Source organism: Phaethon lepturus, unplaced genomic scaffold, assembly GCF_000687285.1.
Source record: "Phaethon lepturus isolate BGI_N335 unplaced genomic scaffold, ASM68728v1 scaffold52974, whole genome shotgun sequence".
Lineage (NCBI taxonomy): Eukaryota > Metazoa > Chordata > Aves > Phaethontiformes > Phaethontidae > Phaethon > Phaethon lepturus.
This window is the reverse complement of record NW_010538005.1, coordinates 12,155-35,972: the sequence shown is the minus strand read 5'-3', so window position 1 is coordinate 35,972 and position 23,818 is coordinate 12,155. Positions and strand designations below refer to the sequence as shown.

Below are 23,818 nucleotides of genomic sequence, written 5' to 3'. Positions count from 1 at the left end.
TATCACCTTTCAATGGCAAAGAAAAGAAGGTATCTTGTTCTCTTCTATCAGATATAATAATGTAAGGTTTGACAGTAAGAACACAGGAAATGGCATTTCAAGTGTCCTCAGGGAAGATCCTACTTTGGCTGGGTGGTGGTAGAAATCAATCAATCAATCAATCCATACAAGCTCATTCTTTCTTTTAAAAGTCAAAGGAAAGGCTACTAGTAATGGCCTCTGCTCAGCTAGCTACATTCTTCTTTGCCTAGATAAGGTCTTCCTTGGTGCCACAAGCTTTTTATACACATTTTTTTTCCTGTCTATACTCTGCTCCCTGTACCACATTCCCAAACTTCTTCAAAACTTGAGACAAACAAAAATTGTCTACCCTACTCTATTGAATGATCATCAGAAGACATCTCACCTTGGATATTCAAGAGCAGCTTTGACAATTACTCCCTATGCTGCGGTATTTTGTGGAGAGTTTACCTTAAAACACAACTTAGTGCAATAACAAACAGCAAAACAAGTATCTACCCTTCCCCATACTAGGGGAACTCAGTGGGGAAGCACCTTCCAAAAGAAACCTTAAGTTTAGTTAACTTATCTTGAAATAAAAGTGCTATACAAACAACAGTTCTGTACCACACACAGAACTCTTACAGGTAACCCCACACGCCCTCAAGGCTATTTTCTCTCCTATTTATCTACACTATTACTATATGTTAAACAGAAAATGCATGTTAATTTAAATCTCATCACAATTTTCATAAATGTATGCACATCCACACCAATTTAAGATAAACATTGCTCATGTTCTAGCAAGCGAAATAAACTGTGAAGCATCATCAAAATTACCGCATAACAACGAGATGAATAATTATACAGAATAGAAGTAGAATTCAAACTGTGGATTCACAACTTCAATCTGTTCACTGGGTTATTGGAAAAAGGCTTTATTCTTCAGCATGTAACTACAGCAGAACTGAAAGTTATTGTTCTTATGAGCCATCTGTGTATTAGGACTCCAAACCACTGCTTACAGACAACATGCTGCCCAAAGAACCTGCTACTGTTGTTCAACGTTTCAGATATTTTAAAAAAAAAAAAAAAAAAGCATGACAAACAAGAGGGAAAGCAAAGCACAACAGTTGCTCACAGTGCACTACCTACAGGCCAATGAACATTCAGAACAACCTATTTAGCTCAAACACTTCACAGCACGTTTGGCGGACAGAACTGTATGTGCCTCTGTTAGTGTACGCACTGACAAAGGAGCATACAATCACGCCAATTACTTTTTAATCATTCACAGCACGTGGACAAGCTCTGATAACTATTTTAACATCCCTTTATATTCTACTGTTAAGCTCAATAACTTCTTCATAATTAACCATGAAAACTGACACTTGACCATAGCATATTTCTTGTGACTCATTCTGGGGCCATTTGTTAAAAAGTATGACTCCTGCTGTGCAGCAAGAGTTGGGACAGTAAGAGGTGCATTCTGTCACTTGGGCAGAACAGCAAAATCCAGCCTGAATCATCAGTGTAACCTTTTGCTATGTTGCCAGTACTTGCTATTAAGTTATGTATTGCCTGTCACATCAGGAGTTTGTAATTACTAAAGAAGTATGATAGAAACCAAGAAGAATTCAGACCTAAGAGAGGTTTAGTTTTACACTGGAGATTTGTCACAGATGTCTGGGTGAAGAGAATATATCTACTGGACATGTACAGTACCTGGTCGTGGTGAATTCAGTTCAGCAAACCTCTTTAGAATATTGCTAACCATCATTGGAGCAGCAACAGAAGAGTTCTGCTGCCTGGGAATATCAGCCTGTTGCGTTGTACCCGAAGCCATATCATAAATAATTGGGACAATAATACTAACAGCTTCCTGTGGGACTGTTGTTTTCTGTGTTAGCTGGAGCTGTGGGAAAAAACAAAAAGTCTGTTAAACTGAATGACCACGTACTTCAGCGCAACTTCTGATACAGTTAAACACTCTAGGCCTACAGACAGCATGTACTTCCACCCTCTCAGTTTTCAGACATCAATTCTGTAACAGAGAAGTTATCAATCAGGTGTCGACTATTTTCTTCTCAAAAGCACCCTAGAGTTAGCATTGCCTCAGACACGACACTAATATAGATTTGTTCTAAACATCTCCTTCCCACTATGCTTTCCCAAGCACCTGGGAAGTGTTTATATCACTTAATCTAGGCAGTTACTGCCTCAGAGAAAGAGAAAACACCCAGAAGTTGAGCATTCGAAGATACCTACAGCCCAGAGGGGACTGAACTTGATATATTGTCAACATCTCTCCAAGAACACCAAACACGAAGAGTTGCTGTGCTTTTATAGTAGGGAGAATAGGAATACTAACTGAACTCATTACAAGAGATGCACACAAATCTAGGCTTCCAAACAGCAGAACATTTTTAGCTATTACAGTTGTCAGATCTAGCATGCTTATGTTTTGCTACTAACCCATGATGATTTCAAAGATATGCAGCCCAAAAAATTTTAAAACAGATAGCTCTACTTACAAAAAACAACATTTTGGATTTCAGCACAACAGCAGGTGTTCCTGGAGGTGCAATTGGCGGTGCACTGGGAGGAATTGTTAAACAAAACTGCACATTCCATTTCAGCTGACTTGTCTGATCAGGGAACTGTTTAGAAAAAGCAGCATAGAGAAAGAACAGCAAAGGTCTCATGTCAGTGACATACATGGCTATGAACTAGGGCAGCGTTACAAAGTAGAATGTGCCTCTTTAGCTAATCTTGCAGATGTTGTCAGGTTTAGCATAAGCCAGAATAACTCTGAAAGAATTGAGCATAGGATAAACAAGAATACAATCAGAAAGATTCCAGCCAGCCTTTGCGTGTGCCTATTGTGCAGTAACATGCCTACAGTTTCTCAAAATCATCAGTGTAAAGGAGAAATTTCGGCAGTTTCCAGGAGAGCTAGTAGTAAAATGAAAACTTCTTTATTAACACTAAATAACATATATATAAATTTAGAGTAATTTATGTGTTTATAGATAAAGACACAACACCTTTTTTTCCAAATATAACAACCGAAGTTGGGTGAACTAAATAGACTGGTTAACTTACCAGCTCAAGTTTCATGATGTGTACGCAGTCCCTGAGGATATGCGTTGGAGCCCCTAGTAATTTTGTGAAGGCTATTAGGGTGTTCGCTTTAAAAGGTGGTCCTGCAACCTAAAGAAAGACACTATTTAGTACTGCCTATTTAGATAATAGCTGTATGATTTACTATGGTAATCAGCCTACACAGCTGTTAATTTTATATATTGCAGCCTTTACGCATGCCAATGAAAGTCAGCAGTACCACTCAAAACACCATCAGAGATTAAAAGCAATGTACAAAAATTTAAACATTAATGATTTGAATACATACCCTTGTTTCAAAGAACTTCTCCAAAACTTGTAACTCCTCTGATTTCCACTGTCCTGTATTTTCAGGTGTTACTTTCAGTTGCAAGGTCTGGTTGGTTTTGGGATTGAGAGCAACCCTGCATTTCAGTGCCTCCGTCTTAAACATAATTACACCAGGTTCATTGGAGTTTATTAACTGTAGCTGCATAAAAAGAAGTATCACATTCAATCAGTCATTTGTTAAATAGCATGAACACACACACACATTCACTCCCAAGATTGTAGTGATCAATCTGCCTTCCTTCCAGAAAGAAACATGTGATATTTATACACAGGTAAAATTGCCTTGAGAATGAAGCTCATGCAAGATTTGGCTCGTCTCTCTGTCACTGAATCTATGCCAAAGAAGAGGTGGATATCGTCTGTCCCAAACCCTAAAGCAACATTCATGACTGAGTAGTTCAGTTATTGTCAACTAGCAACTAATTTCTTGGGCAGTCCTGACAAGTAACCCTGTGGCTGTTCTAGTTAACTCCCAACAAATGTGCTAAACTCACAGAAACCATGGCATCTGAAAATCTGGTCATAGTCTTGCTATCATATCAGTTATCAAATGTCACCTAACCAAACAGGCTTTCCACTTCTAATTTGTGTGGAAAAGTGTCCTGGTTTCAGCCAGGTTAGAGTTAATTTTCTTCACAGAAGCTAGCGTGAGGCTATGTATTGGATTTGAGACGAGAAAACGTTGATAAGGTGCTGATGTTTTGAGTTGTTGCTGAGCAGTCAAGGACAGTCCAGCTTCTCATGCTGGCCTGCCAGCAAGAAGGCTGGGGGTGCACGGGAAGTTGGGAGGGGACACAGCCAGGACAGCTGACCCAGGCTACCCAAAGAGATATTCCATACCATATAATGTCATGCTCAGTATATAAAGCTGGGACAAAGAAGAAGGAAGGAGTGGGGGGATGTTTGGAGTGATGGTGTCTGTCTTCCCAAGAAACCATTATGCGTGATGGAGCCCTGCTTCCCTGGAGATGGCTGAACTCCTGCCTGCCCATGGGGAGTGGTGAATGAACTCCTTGTTTTGCTTTGCTTGCGTGCGCGGCTTTTGCTTTACCTGTTAAACTGTCTTTATGTCAAACCATGAATTTCCTCACTTTTACTCTTCCAATTCTCTCCCCCGTCCCACCCTGCGGGAGTGAGCAAGCGGCTGCGTGGGGCTTAGTTGCTGGCTGGGGCTAAACCACGACAAAAAGAAGCAGAACTAAATGCTCTTTCTAAATTTTGACATTTTAGACAGCAAGATTGAGAAGTATAGGACAAGTCCAACAGCAAATACTTTTTATACTTGAAGCATTTCAGTTTGTGCTTGATTTGAAAGACATGGAGTAGAGAAACATGAAAAGGAGCAGTTGTGAAGTCATACTCACAGGTCTGTATTAAAACAACCTAAACCATACCGTTTCCTGTTGTATGATCCTCTGAAGATGCCTCCTCATAATAACTGATCCAAGGAATCGCTCAAGAGGGGAGCAAAGATAGCTGCCAGCTAGTCCCGGCACAAGCCCAGGGGTAGGAGAGGGCAACAGCAGAATATTCAAGGCACTGTGGGTGAGGATTGTAGGTATGGATGCAGCCCAAGAGCGCTGAGGTAGTTTACGAGGTGGAGGCATGCTAGTTGGCATTGCTTGGGAACCTATTGATATGGAAAAAGTATTTGCAGTAAGGAAGGATTTAAGCTGAAACATAAGATATATGTTCGCTTTATTTGCTGTGACTATACAAGCAATGAGTTCTCTGGGCCAAAGCTTAATCCTTCTTATTTAAGAATTTGGGTGTCTAGTGATAGGCAACAGATAGACTAAGTCAAAGAATTACAGTTTTGACCATCCACCCCTGCAAAGAATCTCAGTAACATTAAAATCCTACTCCCTTTTCCTCTTTCTGCAGCATGCCAGCAGATAGCAGGTTTGTACAACAAACTCAAACAGATGTAAAGATGGCTAAATCAGTCATGCAAGAGCAGCATTACAACTCTATAATGTGAAAAGTTAGTATCTGGGTAGGCAAATATGCCTTTTGTTGCTTTCATTCCGAAGAATTCTCTCTCAGTCATAGACTTCAATAGTTTAAGACTAATTTCTGCAGTGCAACAAGAGGTATTAATCCTGCTGAAATTTATGCTGTATGATTTAACTCATTTTCCAATTTGTTATAGAAGATTTGAATTAGGACAGAATAAAGGGCTTCATTTCCTTAGATATTTTACTGCACAAGGGCAGTAAGTACTGCTAGGCTGACACACAAAACTACCAAAAAGAACAGAACTAGAAATGTTAAACATGACCGTTTCACAGTTATAACACTGATAAAGAAGCCTACTTGTTCCAGCTCGTGGGGAATGAGAGGCATCTGGGACAGGTGAATGAAGGGAAGGGTTGGCTGGTGACATTCCAGGCATCCGTGCTGCTGGTGATGGACCAGAGACCTGGGGAGATCCTGGCCAGTTCCCTGCACGCTGACTGGGCGACATCATAGTGTATGGTGAGCTTGGGTCTATGGTACCTACAGATGTTACAAGACCATTATTATTTTTTAGAAAGTACAAGGTTTTCTAATCTAGAAATCTAAAAAAGGCTTACCAAAATCTGTAAAGCATGAACGTGTCTGCAAGCTTTTACACTATGTTTTACAACCATGTAAAAAACGTAAGGGAGGTGAGGGGAATCAAGATACAGATTCAATGGTTTTCTGGTGGTGTGGTTTTTTTTGTGAGTTTTTGTTTTGTTTTGTTTTTTGTTTTAAGTAAAAGAAAATTGAACATTAAGGCAAGTTGGCATGTTCAACACGTAACGGGGTCTAAACAAAAAAGAGCTCCTGCCTATGGACTTGGACTTCTACTGCTCCTTAGCAAATGAAAGCCTCAGCTAGACTGTGCCTTATCTATTCAGTATCTTGCAGTCATCTCTGCAAAAGTATCTTTGGTTTTGTACTCCACTATAAAGACTGATCAGAACAAGCTTCTTAAACAGTCTGTTGTATATCTACCTCACTTTGAAATTTTAGCACACCAAATTAACTGCCAAGATGAACAATTTGAACTGTTCATTTAGTGTGATCTATGGAATGGTTTCCAATGCACTGTGATTACAACAAACAATTGCTTTGGCAGCTCCAAAAAAACTTGATAAAGAAAACAACCAAAAGGCATGCTGCTCACATTTAGGTATGTTAAAGGAAGACTTTAACATTTTCAAATTGCAAGTATTTGAATTTCTAACCTGTTCCAGTTATTTTTCCAGAAAACATAAGCAGTGAAAATAGATTAACTAATCTAACGAGACAATGCTCATTAAAAGCTGCAGCCAGTGTTCTGCTACAAGACCACATGGAATTTCCCCACATTAGTAAGAAGGCAAGAGTGACTGATAGTCAATTTTTAAAACATTAGGAACACCTCAATGTGCCATGCAGCTACTTTTGACTACTGTTAAGAGTTACACCTGCATGTATGAAAACAGCTACTTAAGCCAATTACAACACAGGACTTTTTCTCAATTAACTTAGGTCTGCTCCAGAAGACTTAATTTCAGGAAGCAGATGTGCTCTCCCTGTCACTACATATATACCTGCCAGTGAAGAACTCACCATGTGGGCTGGCAAAGTTAGCTGTTTGTCCCATTGTGATTCCAAGAGAGGAAGGTGAAGGAGTTGGACCAAAGGATGCTGGTGATGGTGCTCTTAAAGCTCCACTAGGTGAGCTTGCAGCATGCAAATTTCCTGATCAAAGACATCATGACACTCAACATACACACTTGACATTTTTGTTGTAGTTTTTTCTATCAACTGCTACAGCTATCTCCTTTCTAGGGAGACAACAAACAAGCTTAATGAGGATTTGTTTTTGCACTCAAAGGTTTGATTTTGTACATGCATGAGCATTATATTTTCCAGACTGATTCACCATACAGAAGAAACTTTCTAAGATATTTGGCTTGAAGAATGGCATTTCACCCCTGCCCTGCCCTTCCCCAAATTTAAACATTTTCAGCTGTTGCGCTATAACAACTGGAAGCAGAAAGCTGAGCTTTGGTGATGAAAAGCTTTTTTGAAGAAGCAGGTATTTAAAATTAACACGTTTTGATCTGAGCAAGTTGCAAGCCGTAAGAATGAACCAGTCCCAAATATTACACAGCTAAAGACGACAGTTTCCCTGAATGTTTTTTTTTTTTTTTTTAAGCTTCAAAATATACTTTCCAAAACACACATGGTGGGACTTTCTTTGCTATTTTTCCACAATATAAAGTGCATTCTCTTGGCTAACCTGGAGCTAAATGCAGGTCAAATAATAGAAGCACGGACGCACAAAGAGCTGCCTGTATATTTCCAGCACGTGATTAGCCATCTTACCTGGTGACTGTGTGTGCATCATAGATGGAGATGGCGTCACTGTGTTGTGATAGGAGGTGGGTGGTGAAGTAAGAGGATATGCTCCTGATGCTCCTGTCTGTTTTGCAAATGGCTGAAATTGTCAAGACAGGACAATGAAAATTAGTGATCATTTTGTAATAAAACTAAACTTACGTATGTGCAGGAAAGAGTTTGGTACCCACCTATGAAATCTTATAGGTCCATCAACATAGTAGTTTTATTCTCTATATCACCCTGTTCAGCACTCACTATTTTTTTTCAGTGACTTTTTGCAGTTTCTTCTCAAGACATAATACCTTGCCCCTCATTACTTTTTATCTGCCACCCTATAACAGCGAAGCCTCCTGACTCCCCCTCCCATCTTTTATCTCAAACAGTCGTTTTCCCTCCCTCAGTCCTTCGCTTCTAAGGCAGCAAGTCTCCTGTGACCTTCCAAAGCTGCTGTTCATATGCTATGGGCTGTTTACACTGGAATGAGAAATGGCAAAATAAATTAATACGTTTTGCCCCAAGGGGAATTCCACAGCAGAGCAGTTTTATAGTCTCCCTTTCCATTTTTTACTGCTAATCCTTTTAGAAGGTAAGTTCTTAGAAACCTACAGTGGTGGAAGGCAATAAACATTTCTTATTTTGCCTGGAGGGTACCTGTTGTTGTGGTTGCTGTGGTGGCTGCTGGGGTTGAAGCTGCGATATCAAAGAATCCATCATGTCTCCTCCAATAGGAGAAGGTGGGTTATCGTCTTCATTTACAGATCGTCTTCGTGCATCCTGATTGCTGTCAACAAACATGTTCAGGAATGTCTGTGGAAAAATCAGTTTTGTTAGCAATTTCCCCATTTACATTTTTTTTACATAAAATGAGCACAGTATTTGCTGAGCTTTAATACTGTCTTTATCAACTACAGCACATAAGAAACAAGCTGGTCTCTAAAAGTAACTACTAGTTGGCATTCATTATATGTTGTATGAATAGTTTGCAAAATATATCGATTCATAAACAGAGCTTCTCAGTGGATATTTAAGCTTAATTCCCTTTTTCTTTTAAAAAAGGGGTCTTGCATTGCCACCGAATGAGAAACCTTGCTCATTAACATGGAATATCTCTAGTTAATTGAAATACCAACATTTTTTATTTCTTTCTTAAAAACAAGGAAAAGCCTACACCTGGAAATAGCTGTTCCAGAACAACTCATCAGTATCCAGAACCTACTGGGCTGTTGTATCACACCTACAATTGCCCTCTGTGGGTAAGAATGCCCAGGTCACCTCCTCCATAGCATTCTCTTTTACCCAGAGGAATTTGCTAACCTTCTTGAGTTACTTCCTCCTCTACCTTCCCAATGTCATTCTCTTATACTTTCCACTGGTATTTACAATCCCCTTCCTCTTCCCATTAGCCTTCCACTTGGAATTCGTGAAAGAGGTAGATGCTTAGGATCAGCTAAATGCAGTACCAGAGAGTCAGTGTTCAGTTGTACCTGTCAGAAGAAAAAATTAGCAAACTATCCTGTTTCACAATGGGTGCCACTTTCCAGGATTTCAGTATAACTAGCACTGGTACAAGCTGCCCTCAGCTAAGGTATTCTGTCAATGTGTATAGATTAATTTTTCAGGAAGAGCGAACCAGCACCGTATTCAGAAGCAAAGCCACAGGCTCCTGTCACACACTGATGGAAGCTATGTTAAGAGAGAAGTTTGTGTCCAGAATCATCTAACAGGGAGCATTTCCTCATCTGCAACGTATGAGCACAGTCCTGCCACACAACATAGTTTGTGAGGAGCAGCTGTTAATCCTGGAGAGTACATCTAGCCTAGTCACAAAGCTTCAGCAAGTTTTAAGAAAAGGATGGCTGAAGTAACTTCTGTGTTATTTTATTATGTAGATAAGAAAAAAAGCCCTGACACTTGATGCCAGTTTTTCTTAAAGGAAATGTGCCAATTCACTTGAATTAAAACATCTAGTGATAAATCAGACAATTCCTTCTGTGCTCAGAATTTTGGAAGGACTGCACCTCTTCACAAAAAAAGCTTCACAAAACTCTTCACATCAGATCCATACTTCAAGTCAGAAGCTCATTTATTTACAACGTGTCAGAAAACACAGAACAGTCACCTTTAATCCAGGCGCAGGGTAAAAACCTTCAACTATTTTGCTGTTGTCGAAGAGACTGTATGCCCCATCACGTATCGCTACAACACCACGACTCCGGCAGTAGATGTCAATGCAGTACATATTCCTAAAAGCCAGCCTGATATGCGTAGGTGACTGTGGCAGAATTGAGAAACACTGATAGGCAGTGTTGGTGCGTTGAGTCAGACCCAGCATGGGCACAGTTGGAAGTTTGTTGATGGCATTTAATGGAGCCTGAGTGTCAAACAAAACCTGAGAGAGAACAGATATCGAGAGATCAGGTAGCCTACCTTGAAGTAAAGGTCGGGGAAAATGGGGCATAGGGCGGGATACAATCTTCCCCAAGCCACCTTCTGCCAATGAGATCCATAAACAATCACAACACACACATGTAATTTTGAAGAGAACAGTTTAATCAGAATTCAGCTCTTAATTATCTTGGGTTTTTTCTTGAGAGAAGTTTTTAAAACATTACCTGTAACAACTGCACCACATTTGGTGTTTTATTAAACATCTCCTGGAGCTGGTGCAGAATTGTGTTGTGACAGTTACTGCAACCTGAGTTTGGGCCAACAGTTCCCAGTGAAATGTGGAACTTCTGGAGTATGGAGTTCCACTGAATGCTGATCTGCAATGTCAAGAACATAGAATGGTCTTGGAAACTAGAACAACTACGAGGTTATAACAAGAAACCTAGTCAGCTTTAATTCTTTTTCACATTTTTCATCAATCCTCAACAGATTCCTAACTCACCTTCCTCAAAAGTTGCTGAGGTTGTGAAAAAACAAAAAACCCCATACCATTAGCTTTAACATCCATTTAGCTAGCTGGATTGTTGGCAACCACAAAACTGGGGAATTATTTTAGCAAGTCAACCAAAAAGAAAAAAGCTCTTTCTGCCAAAGGCAAGATAGAGGAAATTAAACATGAGAGATTCATGCTGCAGAGAACTGATTAATGAGTTGCTGGAGGTGGACTGGTTTTCCCAGTCATATCACACAAAACCAAGAACTGGACATGCTAATATGTAAGGAAGTGACATGCAAAACCCACACTGCTACTCTTGCTATTTATTAACTGTCCCGCTAAAATGCACATAGAAATACTCTTAAAAATTCAGCTTAGCACATGAACACAAAAACCTTCCAGGAAGCAAATTTCCAGTGCATCAGCTACTTTGCATCAGTTGCACACAAAAATATATTCTTAGTCTGTAATAAACATGCATTTACTTCCTCCTCTGCCTTGCATTTAAGGCAAATACTCAGTCAGTTATGAAAGTAATTAATAAGCTGTAAATTCAAATGCTACAGAGGAGGCCAGAATTCTGAACAAGGGAACAGCACTGCTACAAAATAATTAAGGACCACTTCATTTGAAAGCCAGTACTACATTTAAAACTTTGTTAGAGTCCTTTCTTCTAAGGCAGAATTAGGCACTCAGCTTTACATATATCCAGATATCCTGGTACAGCAGTGACCAGTAGCAACACTTACCATAAGTTTGTCAGAAGGCGGCTGCCACACCAGTTTTCATCAACCAGGAGCACACAACTGTCCTTCCAACAATTTAAAGTATCTTACACAAACTCTCAAAAATTATGAACATCCCATAACCTAGCAAATTAGCAATCTGGCACCCCCTATTTCTGTCTTTTCTACATTCATCAATATTAATTCCACAATAGTGTAATACAAGGAAAAATTTTGCAGCACAATTCTAAGAAATTTAAAACTACCCATTCTGTTTTCAAACATACATTTTAAGTGCATTTAGGAGTTACTTACTGAGCTCCCCTTGGTAGTTCCATAACAAAGGATAAGTTTTCGGTAATTGTAGATACGAACTTCTGAAAAAACGTTTAAGTGGTTGGGTATGTCTTTGAAGAGAAGAAGGAAAAGAGTTAGAGTGAGAAAACCATCATAATATATAAACACATCATTTTAACGAAAAGGAGGTGATTTCTGTACCTGGTAAGGATCGTGCAAACTCCAGGACACATTCATACAGCCGAGCAATGCTGTTCCAGTCATTAAGGAACATCTCAACAACTTTGCGACCTCCAACTGGTTCAGATAACTGGTTTTCATATGTCAGGTAAACATGACGGGTTGGTCCTGCAGTGTTAGGAAATGGTAAATACCGATTAAACTAGCAGTTCCTAAACTGTGGTTTACAGACTACGGGTGAACTGTAGCAAGTGACCAGGAAGCATATTTAAATAACAAAAGTGCATCAACTCAGCAGTCAAAATTTTGATTCAGGTACATTGTGGTTTATTAGAAGTCTTAAGAGCAGACAGTTGTCCAGTAACACCAAAACATTAGAACTACTGGAACAATGTAAACCACAAAGAAACAATATGTTCTAGTCTTCCTATGTAAAACTTACCTTGCTCCCTGGATGAAGTGCTATTAAGTGGACAGTTTGCAAACACCAGCTCAGCCACCCACGTGCGATTATTTCTACCTTGTAATCGGAAAGTGCAATCAAGAAGAGATCGGTCCAGAGCCTTCTGCGTTTCCTCGTTTACACCTTTACAGGGAGGAATTCTATTCATGATAAGAAAAAAAAAAAAAATCTCAATTATAAACAGTACAGTTCCAAAACTAAAAATACTACCTTCTAACATTTCCTGAAGGACTTCCAAGTCTGGACATGAAAGAATGAACAAATCAACAGCAAAGACATCTGGACTGCACAGTGATATATCCTATTCTTCTTCAAGGACTGTAATAAGTGTGTTACAAAAGCACTCTGAGTTAAGACCAGTTTTTATATGGATTCAACATCTGCAAATTACAGATTGTTGAGGGATCTCTTGAATTGTCCTGATCTGTTGAAGTAAGATATAAAGCTTTTATACAGAAAAACAAGCCAAAAAAAGCGGAAATTAAGCAACTCCTATGGCAACCTGAATTCATGAATCAGTTTGCCTTCTAGAACAAGCTCACTCTAAATGCAATGAACAATCTGGCAGTTATCTTAGTACCCACTAGTTTATTCATATCCCAATGTGAGAATTGAGCTCACGGGACCGACTAAATAAAGCTTAAGTAAAACCACGCCAAACTCTTTTTCAAATCCCTTGAAAGACTACCCAGAAATTTAATGTACCACCCTTAACTTCAGCTCACAAGTTCTCAGTGCTTCTCTGCTGATATGCAAAGTTAAGAACGTAGGGCCTGATGCATTTACAGACTGATGCTTTTATATCACTATACATTTCTGCAGCATAAAAGAAGAAGGTTTTACTCTAGAAGCTGTCTTTGGTGTTTGTTTTTTTTATGTTTTAAAAGGATATAAACTGTTTTACTTCGTAACACAATCCAAAGTTTAACTGGTGAGGCTTGAAGTGCGAAAAACTGGCTGGACTGCCAGGTAGAAAGCACTGTGGTCAACAGTTGCAGGTCAAATTAATGGCTAGTTGTAGCTGGCATCCCTCAGGGTTAACACAGAGGCCAATACTATTTAACAATTTCAATAACCTACATGATGCAAAGGAATCGCAAGTTTGCAGATGATGCCAAACTGAAGGAAGTACTTAACATTGCTGGAGGACAGGGCTGCCATTCAGAGAGACCTCAGATGGCTGGAGGAGCAAGTTAACAGGAACCTCATGAAGTTCAATGAAAACAAATGCAAAGTCCTGCACTCAGGCCTAAATGACCTCAGGCGACACCACAGAGCAGGGACTCACTGTCTGGGTAGCTGCTCTGCAGAAAAAGAACTTGGGAGCCTTGGAGACAGACTGAACAGGAGTCAGCAGCGTGCTCTTGAAGCAATAACAGACCACTGCATCCTGGTCTGTATTAGCAAGGCAATCAAGTGACTACTCTCTTCTAGCCAGCATTTCAGATTGCTCTGCTCAGGGAAGGCACAAAACCCCATGGAGATTAGAAAATGCAGCTTATAAGACCTGCTTTGAGCAGAAGGTTGGACTAGATGACCTCCAAAAGTCCCTTCCACTCTTAAAGTACTGTACGATTCTCAGATGTTTCCTCTACAAGTTTTTTTACCATGCAATTGTGTTTTCTGGGATTCCTTGCACTTGCCTCTGCAGTATCACATACTGCAGATAACATACACATGTTAACTGTCAGATAACATATGGAGTATGTAGGCCTCTGATCTGATCTAAAATTGCAGTAACATGTTCATGAATCATCACAGTATCTTCCTTACCACTGCCTGGATTTTAGGATTGAGGACTGTAAAGACTGTTTTCAGAGCTCCCCAGTTTAGGCTAATAATGTAAACAAATTATAGTTGTTACTGTGTCTGCTCTTTATTTTCCTCTTTCTCCAGCACTGCTTCACATTGAGAGTGCAAGACACACAATAATTAAAACAAACAAACAAAAAACCCAAAAGCAAAAATCCCCCCCCCGCCGCCTTGCTATTTTTAGTGTTACTCTCCAACCAATCCTTTTTTTCCCCTCAAGCATATATACAGTAATAAAATGAAACACAGGAGCATATCCTCTTACTTTAATAAACGTATTGCATGGCTGAAGCCATCTCCTTCTACTTGTACTCCTTGGTGAGGAATGTCCATATTAGATAACTAGGAATGAACAAGAAAAATGTTATCCCAAGCAAAAGGTCAAGCAAAAGAACTAACTTTTTCAAGATTTTTTTTTTCCCCTGAGGGTGAGAGCTGTTTCACATCCTCAAGCATTGGAAACCCGAAAAACAGTCTGTGCAAATCTGGTAAAAAGTTGTCTCCCACCCCCTCCCGCAAGTGGGTCTTTCATCCTCTCATTTTCCCTTTTCTCTCAATTTTTCAAGCTATTTGCAGTGCTTGGAATTAGAGAACTATCTCTAACAAGACTACAGCAATCCAGTGTTGAACATCAGTCACCCAGGCTCAGCTGGCGGGGGAACTCCAAAGTGAACACATGACCACAAGTTTGCCAAATAGTCACATCTAGACAAGAGAATCAGCAGTAGTAGAGGGGAAGAAGGAAACAAAAATATTTTTTAATACATACCTCCACACGAAGCCCTATAAATGGCATATTTGTATCACACATGGCTACAATATGAGCTAGCACTTTATTGAAGGCACACATTTCTCCCGACCGTTTTGGTTTCTTAGGTTCTATGGAACATGGATCACCAGATAACTAGAATTAAAATAAAGACAAATGTACACGCACATTTGGAGTAAACATTTTGAAAAGATGTCAGAGAATAATCTCATTCATCCAAGTTTTAAATGAATCACACCATGAGCACAAACTCCTGAAAGGATCTGGTCCACTTCAGGACTGAAGCAATTCAGTTATTTTATAATCACCTCCTTCCTTAAAACAGTGTTTACTCATCACTAAGCCATGTCAGCCTGACCCCAAGAAGTAACTCATATCAGTCCCTGCAAGTCTTTCAACGACTACACCTACGTGGCACAAAGCATATCACGCAGATACCAGTGCTCTGCATATATGAACTACTCTAGCTACCTCAGCACAGTGCTCTGCCTTGGCTCTTTAGAACAGCTGAGAAGGCCTGGCATGAATTAAAAGACAACTGTTGCAAAATAGTTTCCCAACATCTCCCTAGGGAAGCAGTCCAGAGAACCAAGCTCCAATACAAGTAAGATATCAGCCACACAAACTTTTGAAACAACACTACTAAAGCTGGTATTGATGCTCAGAACGTGCGTTTAGCTTTCACGCTCTAGAACTAGCCTCACAGCTTTTGAAGCACGTACCTTGCGCTTGACACCACTTTTCATTTGTTTCCCACTTTTTGTGTCTAGTACCAACTCTTCAATGTTTGGTTTGAACTGCTGTAGTAAAAGTGCAGTAGCAGGGCTGTCATCTCCTTCAGCATAGCTCACAGAGAGAAAATGGTACTTGTACTCTAGTTCTGTGGGGTTGCCAGGAACATCAAACATCTCTACAACCTATATTTAAACAAAATAACAAACTGAGAAGACCCTCAATCTAAGAATACATCTACATCAGTTCCTATCCTTTCCCCCTCAAAGAAAAGACATTAGTCTTTTTCAAGATATTAATATTGTGGCTAGGAAAGGGATCCAAGAAGAGAAGGAAGATTAAACTTTCAGGAAACAAAGAGAATGGGAAAGTTGCTGACTAATAAACCTTTATGTCCCCTTCTCTCTCTCTGTATATATGTTAAGCTTGACTGCTTAATAAACCCACTGAATGAGAGAAGGAAGGGAGAGGGTACAGTTGAGGATTACATCAATCACTTGGTTCCTAATGCTAGAGTTAACAGTACAACAGACAAACTGTCTGGTCTATCCATGGCTGGGAGCAAAAGACAGAAGCATTTTTCAATTACTTACAATGTAGTACTGTGGAAGGCGAGTGAGTTTGATAAACAATTTGTGTTTGGAAAGGTTTCCCACTGGATGGCTAGCATAATTAGCTAGTTGAAGAGTTTCACTGCTCACTGTAGGCAGATGTTTTATAGACTGTTTGCAACGTTGCTGTCCAAGCCAGAACCTTGCATTGAAATAAAAGCATTAGTACCCTGAGACTGTTTTACATTATTCTAGTATACTGCTGTTTAGAGCATTACTGTCAAATTAAGTCAGTCATATTCTAAGTCAACATCTATCATTGCTGCACAAGTTATATACAGAGAATCACTCAGAAGATTTCATTAATTTGTATTTATTTTCTTATTACTATCTTTAAATATTGTCTGCAGCTTGAGTAACAGACAGCTGTTAATTTAAGATTAAAGCCCTGAAATTATTTGCTGAAGGAATACATAAATAAATTTTTATACACAATATGAAATTACAATATTAAAAAGAAAGGACAAATTAAAAACTGTGCGGATTAAGTTATTTTACAATTTGGAATCTTCGATTATTTTTTGATATAGAAAAGAAAATCTTTGCTCCCATATGCTGGTAAGCAATACAGTAAATAAAGTGACCAAAGCTCGATTAACATCACTCTGGATTATGTTATAAACAAACTCATTCACCTGAATAAGTTTGGACATGAAGAACCACATGCAAACACCAAATTTATTCCAGTGTTTGGAGTTATACTTTGTCCTACTCCAATGGATTTTGGCTATAATGGCAAGACCAGAAAGCCTAGTTAGACTTGAAAGGGGCCCAGAAATGCGTGGCTTCATTTTTCAGTCAAAATTCCACTGAAAACACCAGTGGAAAGTGTCGGTGCTCAGCATCTCTCCATCATGACACACCACATTGATTCTAAATAGATACATGATAGAAATAGCTGTCCCAGAAGACATTTTGTGGGACTGCCTAGCTTCCTCAAAAACTGCAGCACTACCCAAGCCATTATCCCAAGTACATTATTTATAACAAAGGGAGGTTGATTAGTTTCTCCAGGGTGCCAGTGCTTCATGCGTCATCATGCTTCTTTTAGAAGTAAGATTCCTCAAATAGAGGTTTCACCCTGCAATTAACTCAGAGTACTGGGAATTTCCAAAATGACAGAGTGGGTGGAAATTAGTTTTCATGCAGATGCAAACTGTACTTGTATTATTTGCTACAACCTCTTATGGGAGCCAAGTGTATCTTGTGCTTAAATCTCAGGGCTTTATGGAAGGAAGATTAGAGGTTTAAACCAGCAAGGGCTGAAGTGTTAGAAGATAAACAGATATTATTTAAATTGTTCTAGGCCACTTCCTGGTTTTTCCTCTGTATTGTGAGAAGGGAGATCGTTCTTGCTGAGAAACAAGCAGAGTTCAGTTGTAGAAACAGAGTGGAATAAAGGAGATAGAAAATGAACACGAACACAAAATGAGATCCTCAGGAAGCAAGTGGTCTGCTACTGACTTAAAGTGAAAAGACATCATGCGGAGTGTGCGCAGAGCATGGGTGAGGCTACGGGTAAGGAGGCAGACTAAAGGAGGACCACGGAATCAACTCCAAGCAAAAGCAGAATTTCTTTCACCCATTTAGAGGAGATGGCAAATACTCAAGGTTGCTTAGAACAACGAGAAGGTTTTACTGTCGTAAAACACAAAGCCATGCAAGTGCGTTCATCCAAAATACAAATGTGGTGATTCATTCTAATGAATGTGAATGCAAACTAAGTGAATCATTCAAGTCACTCACTTGAGCTGCTGGAGCCAAGGAATGATACGCTTCATATCATCATTAACAGATTTCTCTATGTCATCGAGTGTCAGTTGATCTGCAAGAACATTAGGTGAGTGAATGGTCTTAACATCTGCTCTTCAAATCAAATTTTGACCTTTTAATTAAAGTGTCTCATCTAATTTAACAAACAATTAATCACAGCATCATAGAACAGGCCAGGTTGGAAGGAACCTTGAGAGATCATCTGGTCCAACCTTTTGTGGGAAAGGGAACCTAAATGAGATTATCTAACACCCTGTCCAAATGCATCTTGAAAACCTCCAATGATGGGGACTCCACCACGTCCCGAGGGGCGGGGGGGGTGTGTGTGTGTGTGTGTTCCAGTGATTGATTGTTTTCACTGTAAAAAATTTCTTTCTTATATTGAGATGAAACCTCTCCTGGTGCAATTTGTAACTGCTGCCCCATGTCTTCTCCATGTGGCTCATTGTTAAGAGAGAGATTAAGATACACAACAAATGACTGCATCCATTAACAGCACAACCCAGGAATCACAAGTCATCAAGAATAAGCGTTGTAATGATGCCTAACAATATTTAGTCTGTTGTCTTCTTAAAATATACCTAACTGAACTGTGACTCTTAAGCACAAAGACCCACCTCTCGTTCCTTAAACTCAAATACCTAGATGACGACGAAAGTGTGGTGTTCATTTCCATTACCCTTATTTACTTACAGAAGTTTGCAGATTTGACAGAATTGTTCACAAAATATTACCTCATAATGCAAGATTCTTCCAAGATATTAAATACAACCCGGTTTTGCACCTACTTACCAACACCATACAGCATCAGTTGAAACATTCCAGAGTGGAGATCAACAAATACATGCAGGCACTCTGATCGACCACATGGTTCCAAAATCGGAATTACGAGAGTTGGAAGAGCCGTCTCAATGAATGCTAAATAAAAACTGATGTTAATAATTTGACACAAAATTCAAGCTCATCATATTAAAACTTAGCCCATTATAATCACAAAACCTGTTTGTTTTTATAGAAGAAATCTTCACTTGCACATTACTACACTGTTAACATAAAGAGGGAACTGAATCTAAGAATTTTGCTGTGAAAATAGTGCTAGTAACAAACCAATGAGAAAAGACAGAATAAATTTGAAAGACATTAATCCTTGAATATTTTAACTCACTGCTTCACGATTATAACCTCAATTCAGATCCCAATAGTTTCAACAACAGTTTAAGCACAGTCTCATTTAAGCTAGCTCAATACAGTTGAAGGATTTGCTTTCAACTCTGAACATGTACAAGCTTTATGGTAGACAACTTTTAATACTTCAACCCAGACTATAATGCTCTACCAGCTTCGTCTATTATACTGCGTTTAGAGGTACAAGTATTTTACAATTATCACGGCAGAACAATTTAAAGCTAAGTCTTGTTAATTCTGAACACATCTCCCTATATTGTTCACGTTTTTTTAATTTAAATTAATGAAAACAAGAAACACCAAGAAAAAAGGAAACCATTCCTAGGCACAAATGGAAATTGAAACAAACTTCACTAGAAAACACATACAATTGTCATTAACATTGTAGCTCTTAAGAATGGCTTTCAGCTCCTGGAGTTTTTGATGAGATCTTGCATGGACACTGTCTATTAGGAGTTTTTCTATTGATAGGTGGTCAATCTGTAAAAAAGGAATGTACTTGAGCAAGTTCAAATTTGATGTGTAGACTTTATGCATTAGCACACTGAAACAAAGCTACTTAACTTAATAAAACAATTACTTCATAAGGAATTTGCTTAGAACTGTGGTGAACCAAATGAACTATTAACTTGAGAATTTGGATCACTAGAAAATACAAAAACTAACACAAGATTCTGTCTGTGCAGCAGGCAGTGGGAGGGTTTTTGAGAGAAGACTAGAAGAAAAATGTAAAAGAAAAGAAGTTTTGCAAACTATCCTGTTAGCACTCCCTGTGCAGACCTACTTGTTCTGGATCAATGCTGGAGTATTTTCCAGCTTAGCATGCATCCATTTATAACTAGCTTAAGCTAAGGGAAAAAAAACCCCACACCACAGCTCCCCAAAAAACAACACTCTCAGAATATGGTTGCCTCTACACAAACGTATATGTAGCCGTAGCATGAAATACAACACACTAGTTTCAGTCCTGCTAACAGGGTAACAATGCAGTGAAGATGCAGTGGCAGACACTGAATATGAGCAAGCCTACTGAAACCAGGAGTATCTAAAGGCTTGCACTTAGAGGCTGTTGCACTGACAGTGCTGAAGCTTATGCCACCTCTTATATTCCCTGTAGCTTACTTGTGCAACCTAAATTAAAGCATTTGCATTTATATCCATTCACATTACAGTCATATTTACATATTTTGCATAAGCAAAGCTACAGATTAATGCAAACCCTTTTTCTAGTTAACCTCACGTTGCTTTGAAAACTGTTCAAGTTGAAATAAACTCAAATTTAATACTAGCATAAGAGATGAACGCAGAAGAGATTTATACCAGAACAAAATTACACAGAATTTCAGTACATGCCTTTGTATATACCAGAATGACCTTCCCCTGAAGACTAGCTTTCCAAGACAAGGCCTTAAAAATCAAGTGTTTATCCATCCACAACAGCATTTCAACTCAGCAGCTGCTATAAGTTAAATCTTCCTCACAAACTACAGTGAGGTGACTACAGGTTCTATAGCTACATCCAATTTTCAGTAGGTTAATGTATAATAACCTGCTTAGCAAACATATTTGTTCATGCCACTGTTTTATATAGTATCTTAAATAAACAGAAGCACAGTGCGCTATCTACGTCATTACAGCTGAGATCAAACACTAGAACAGCAGTGTATATACCATAGCTGCAAAATTTTTAAGGTCAGAGCAAGTAGTTATAAAGGGAGTCTGCATTAACTTTGATAAATCTCAAATTTACAGTGGCCTCATATCTTACTCTACAGTATATAGACCTGATTCAGTGAGCTTAGATTCTGTCAACTCCAGTGGAACTCTGATGGATGTTCTAGATAAAGCACATTTTCCTGGATTTAGTCATAAACACAGTATCTTCACTAAATTAACTGTATATTTAGTAGCCTAAATATGCTAATTTAGGCTGTTAAACGAGTAAATGTAGTATATATTTACTATACTAATAGCAGAATTTCTACTGTAGAAGTAGAGTAGAAGGCTACTATGCTCTGCTAAGTTTCCCACATTCCTCTGTAGCCCAAACATACGAAGTTCTTGACATTCACCATATAGAGACTTGTCTGTCAGACTTGGTAAACAAGATGAGCCAAGAGGCTCAAATACAAAGTGCATTCACTAGGTGAAGGCTATCATCAGTAAAAGGTTCTCTAAGACAGATGAAGAATCTGAGCCAGGGGTTTTTTCCCTGTGGAAAAACTATACTAGAAGTTTGAAAACTATACCATTCACTCCAGTTCATTAACTCTCTTCAAAAACCCAAACACGGTAAGAAATCACCACAAACACACATCCTGGTATATCACAGCCAGACTTGCTGAGGAACTTACATAAGACATTATAAAACCTAGAACACAGTTTCTCTTAGATATCAATAACCAAGATCTAGAATTATCACCAGTGAAGCTTTATCCAAGTAAGAAGTTGACTGCAGTTACTCGTTTTGTATCATTTCAACAATCCCACCTTTAATATCTAGAATTTGAACAATAAAAAGGCACATTCAAATAGGCCACATGACATAATCTAGTTAGTGATAATGTAAACCCAAGTAACACTTGTAACAAGCAAACCACATTAGCTCTTTTGCACAAGATTTCGGAATCATAATGTAAGATTTTTCTAAAGCGAATAGCACTGCTGGGGAGCCAACTCAAGTGCCATGGGGAAGCTGATTTTCAAAGGAAGTTTACGTAGCATCTCGGAGACAGGAAAGGGAAGAACTGGCTCTCTATAAAGCATTTCAAGCCAAACACTAACGATAACTGAAAGTTTGCTTTCCCCCCAGTCTCAGCATTCTGCTCGTAAGTGGTATATAATGCACTGTAAAGTAGGTGCAATTTTAAAGATGAAGTCAAGGCCAGTAATTTGTAACAACAATTTTAGGTCCCAACATAAACACACCACAACCTAGAGTAACTGCTGACTAGAAGTCTTAGAAACAGCTCTTTAAATAGAATCAAAATGAAACAAACTGACACAATGCAAAGCATTTTTAAGTTTTTGATTTATAAACTAGATGTCTATTGCAAAGCAAACCTTTACCTTCATAGCTCTCTCCATCAGTTTGGAATCACAGGCTGGCAGTGGAGGCTCGTGAGATATTTGTAAGGGTTTTGAGACATCGGTCTCATCAATCTTAATAGTGACCTTATGAACAGATGCGGTCCCCGTTTTCCTGCCAAGCACCTGTTGACTTAAAATACAGGGAATAATTAAACCATTTAACTGGAATAACAGAAAAAAAGCTTTTCAGTAGCTAATCCTTGATTCTGAGAGTTCTGCATAAAAATATTATGTCAGCTGAACTGAAGAAAGCATTTGTTTTATTTTACATTTTAATGCAGAACTTCTGGTAAACTATATATAAAGAAGTTTTAGATGGCTGCAAATTCAACACAATCAGAAGAGCATTCTGATTGCTTTTTAAAATTTCATCTAGTGCAAGTCAAGCAATAAATATAGTAGAATACTGACAAAGAATGATCTAATTCATTTATTTAGATATCCACACAAATACAAGCTGTTTATGACAGTATCCACTGTTGTTCTGTACATTAATGTAAATCCGTCAGTTCTTTGCAAGTCAAGCAACATGTTTAGGTACTTAATTAGAAGAATTTAGGAGTCTCACATCAAGAAAAGTACAATTCTGAAAATTTTGTCTCAAGCTTAGTAAATGAAAACCCTCCTATTATTTAATTTATTGTTTGTTAACAGCCCTTTTAAAATTAACTTACTTCCAAACAGAGAGTGAGAGACATTTCCCTGCATGATATCGCTCCACTTGCACAAGGTCACCCCAGCGCTCTCGAATCAGCATTAGTGTTTGTGAATGCAAGACTTCCAACTGAAGTGCTAAGCAGAAGGAGTCTAATGAACGGAGTTAAGAAAATGTAAGACCTCCAGAAAGTCTGTACGCTACCTAAATTTGTTTCTGTACACTACATAAAACCGTTTCTGTACACTACATAAAACCATTTGCCACAAAAGTCAGACAAGATGCTGTCTGAAAACACACTGATGTACTAATCCAGAGATAAAGATATATAAACAGCATCAAATATTTCTCAATGTTTTTTTGGGTTTTTTTTTAAACTCTTATCTAGGGCAGGGTGTTAGACAAAAGTGTCACAATAGCTTTTTTTTATATACCTTAACTCTGACCATCTTTTAGGGAAAAGAAGATTACTAGCAAAGTAATTCAATTCACCCTATAGTTACCACTAACCCCATCTTCCATGGTCACCCTAAAATAATATGATTGTTTCTGCAGAAACTGTTTCACTGAAAACTGTTTCACATTGTCAAGCAATTTGCCCTTTGCATGTAGAAAATCACCACACTACTTTCTGCACATCTATATGCCATTTTATTATTCACACAGGTGCAATACAGTTAACACACCATCATCACCTTACTGCAGTTCTTGGTAGTAAGAATTGTCAGCTCCCATACCTTCCAAGTCAGCACTGTATTCTGTCTCTGAGAGTAGCACAGGCAGCCAGCTGCTGCTGCACTGACTTACCACACAGCCTGCTGTCTTGAGTA

The 23,818-nt window shown here is 38.8% G+C and overlaps 1 protein-coding gene across 1 annotated transcript in view; it reads right to left on the bottom strand.

The window, feature by feature from the left end:
- MED14 (mediator complex subunit 14) overlaps nt 1-23,818 on the bottom strand; it is a gene marked incomplete at its 5' end in the record, with an annotated part of 38,395 nt that overhangs the window by 2,428 nt on the left and 12,149 nt on the right. The window contains 23 exons of the mRNA XM_010286637.1: nt 1,726-1,915; nt 2,535-2,660; nt 3,106-3,213; nt 3,413-3,592; nt 4,848-5,083; nt 5,770-5,952; nt 7,036-7,167; nt 7,798-7,909; nt 8,464-8,619; nt 9,932-10,201; nt 10,425-10,577; nt 11,737-11,828; nt 11,920-12,066; nt 12,341-12,501; nt 14,439-14,515; nt 14,943-15,077; nt 15,665-15,859; nt 16,268-16,427; nt 18,032-18,110; nt 18,851-18,976; nt 19,612-19,723; nt 22,313-22,463; nt 23,008-23,140. Coding sequence (XP_010284939.1) covers nt 1,726-1,915; nt 2,535-2,660; nt 3,106-3,213; nt 3,413-3,592; nt 4,848-5,083; nt 5,770-5,952; nt 7,036-7,167; nt 7,798-7,909; nt 8,464-8,619; nt 9,932-10,201; nt 10,425-10,577; nt 11,737-11,828; nt 11,920-12,066; nt 12,341-12,501; nt 14,439-14,515; nt 14,943-15,077; nt 15,665-15,859; nt 16,268-16,427; nt 18,032-18,110; nt 18,851-18,976; nt 19,612-19,723; nt 22,313-22,463; nt 23,008-23,140 — 3,414 coding nt within the window. The remainder of the gene's footprint in view (nt 1-1,725; nt 1,916-2,534; nt 2,661-3,105; nt 3,214-3,412; nt 3,593-4,847; nt 5,084-5,769; nt 5,953-7,035; nt 7,168-7,797; nt 7,910-8,463; nt 8,620-9,931; nt 10,202-10,424; nt 10,578-11,736; nt 11,829-11,919; nt 12,067-12,340; nt 12,502-14,438; nt 14,516-14,942; nt 15,078-15,664; nt 15,860-16,267; nt 16,428-18,031; nt 18,111-18,850; nt 18,977-19,611; nt 19,724-22,312; nt 22,464-23,007; nt 23,141-23,818) is intronic.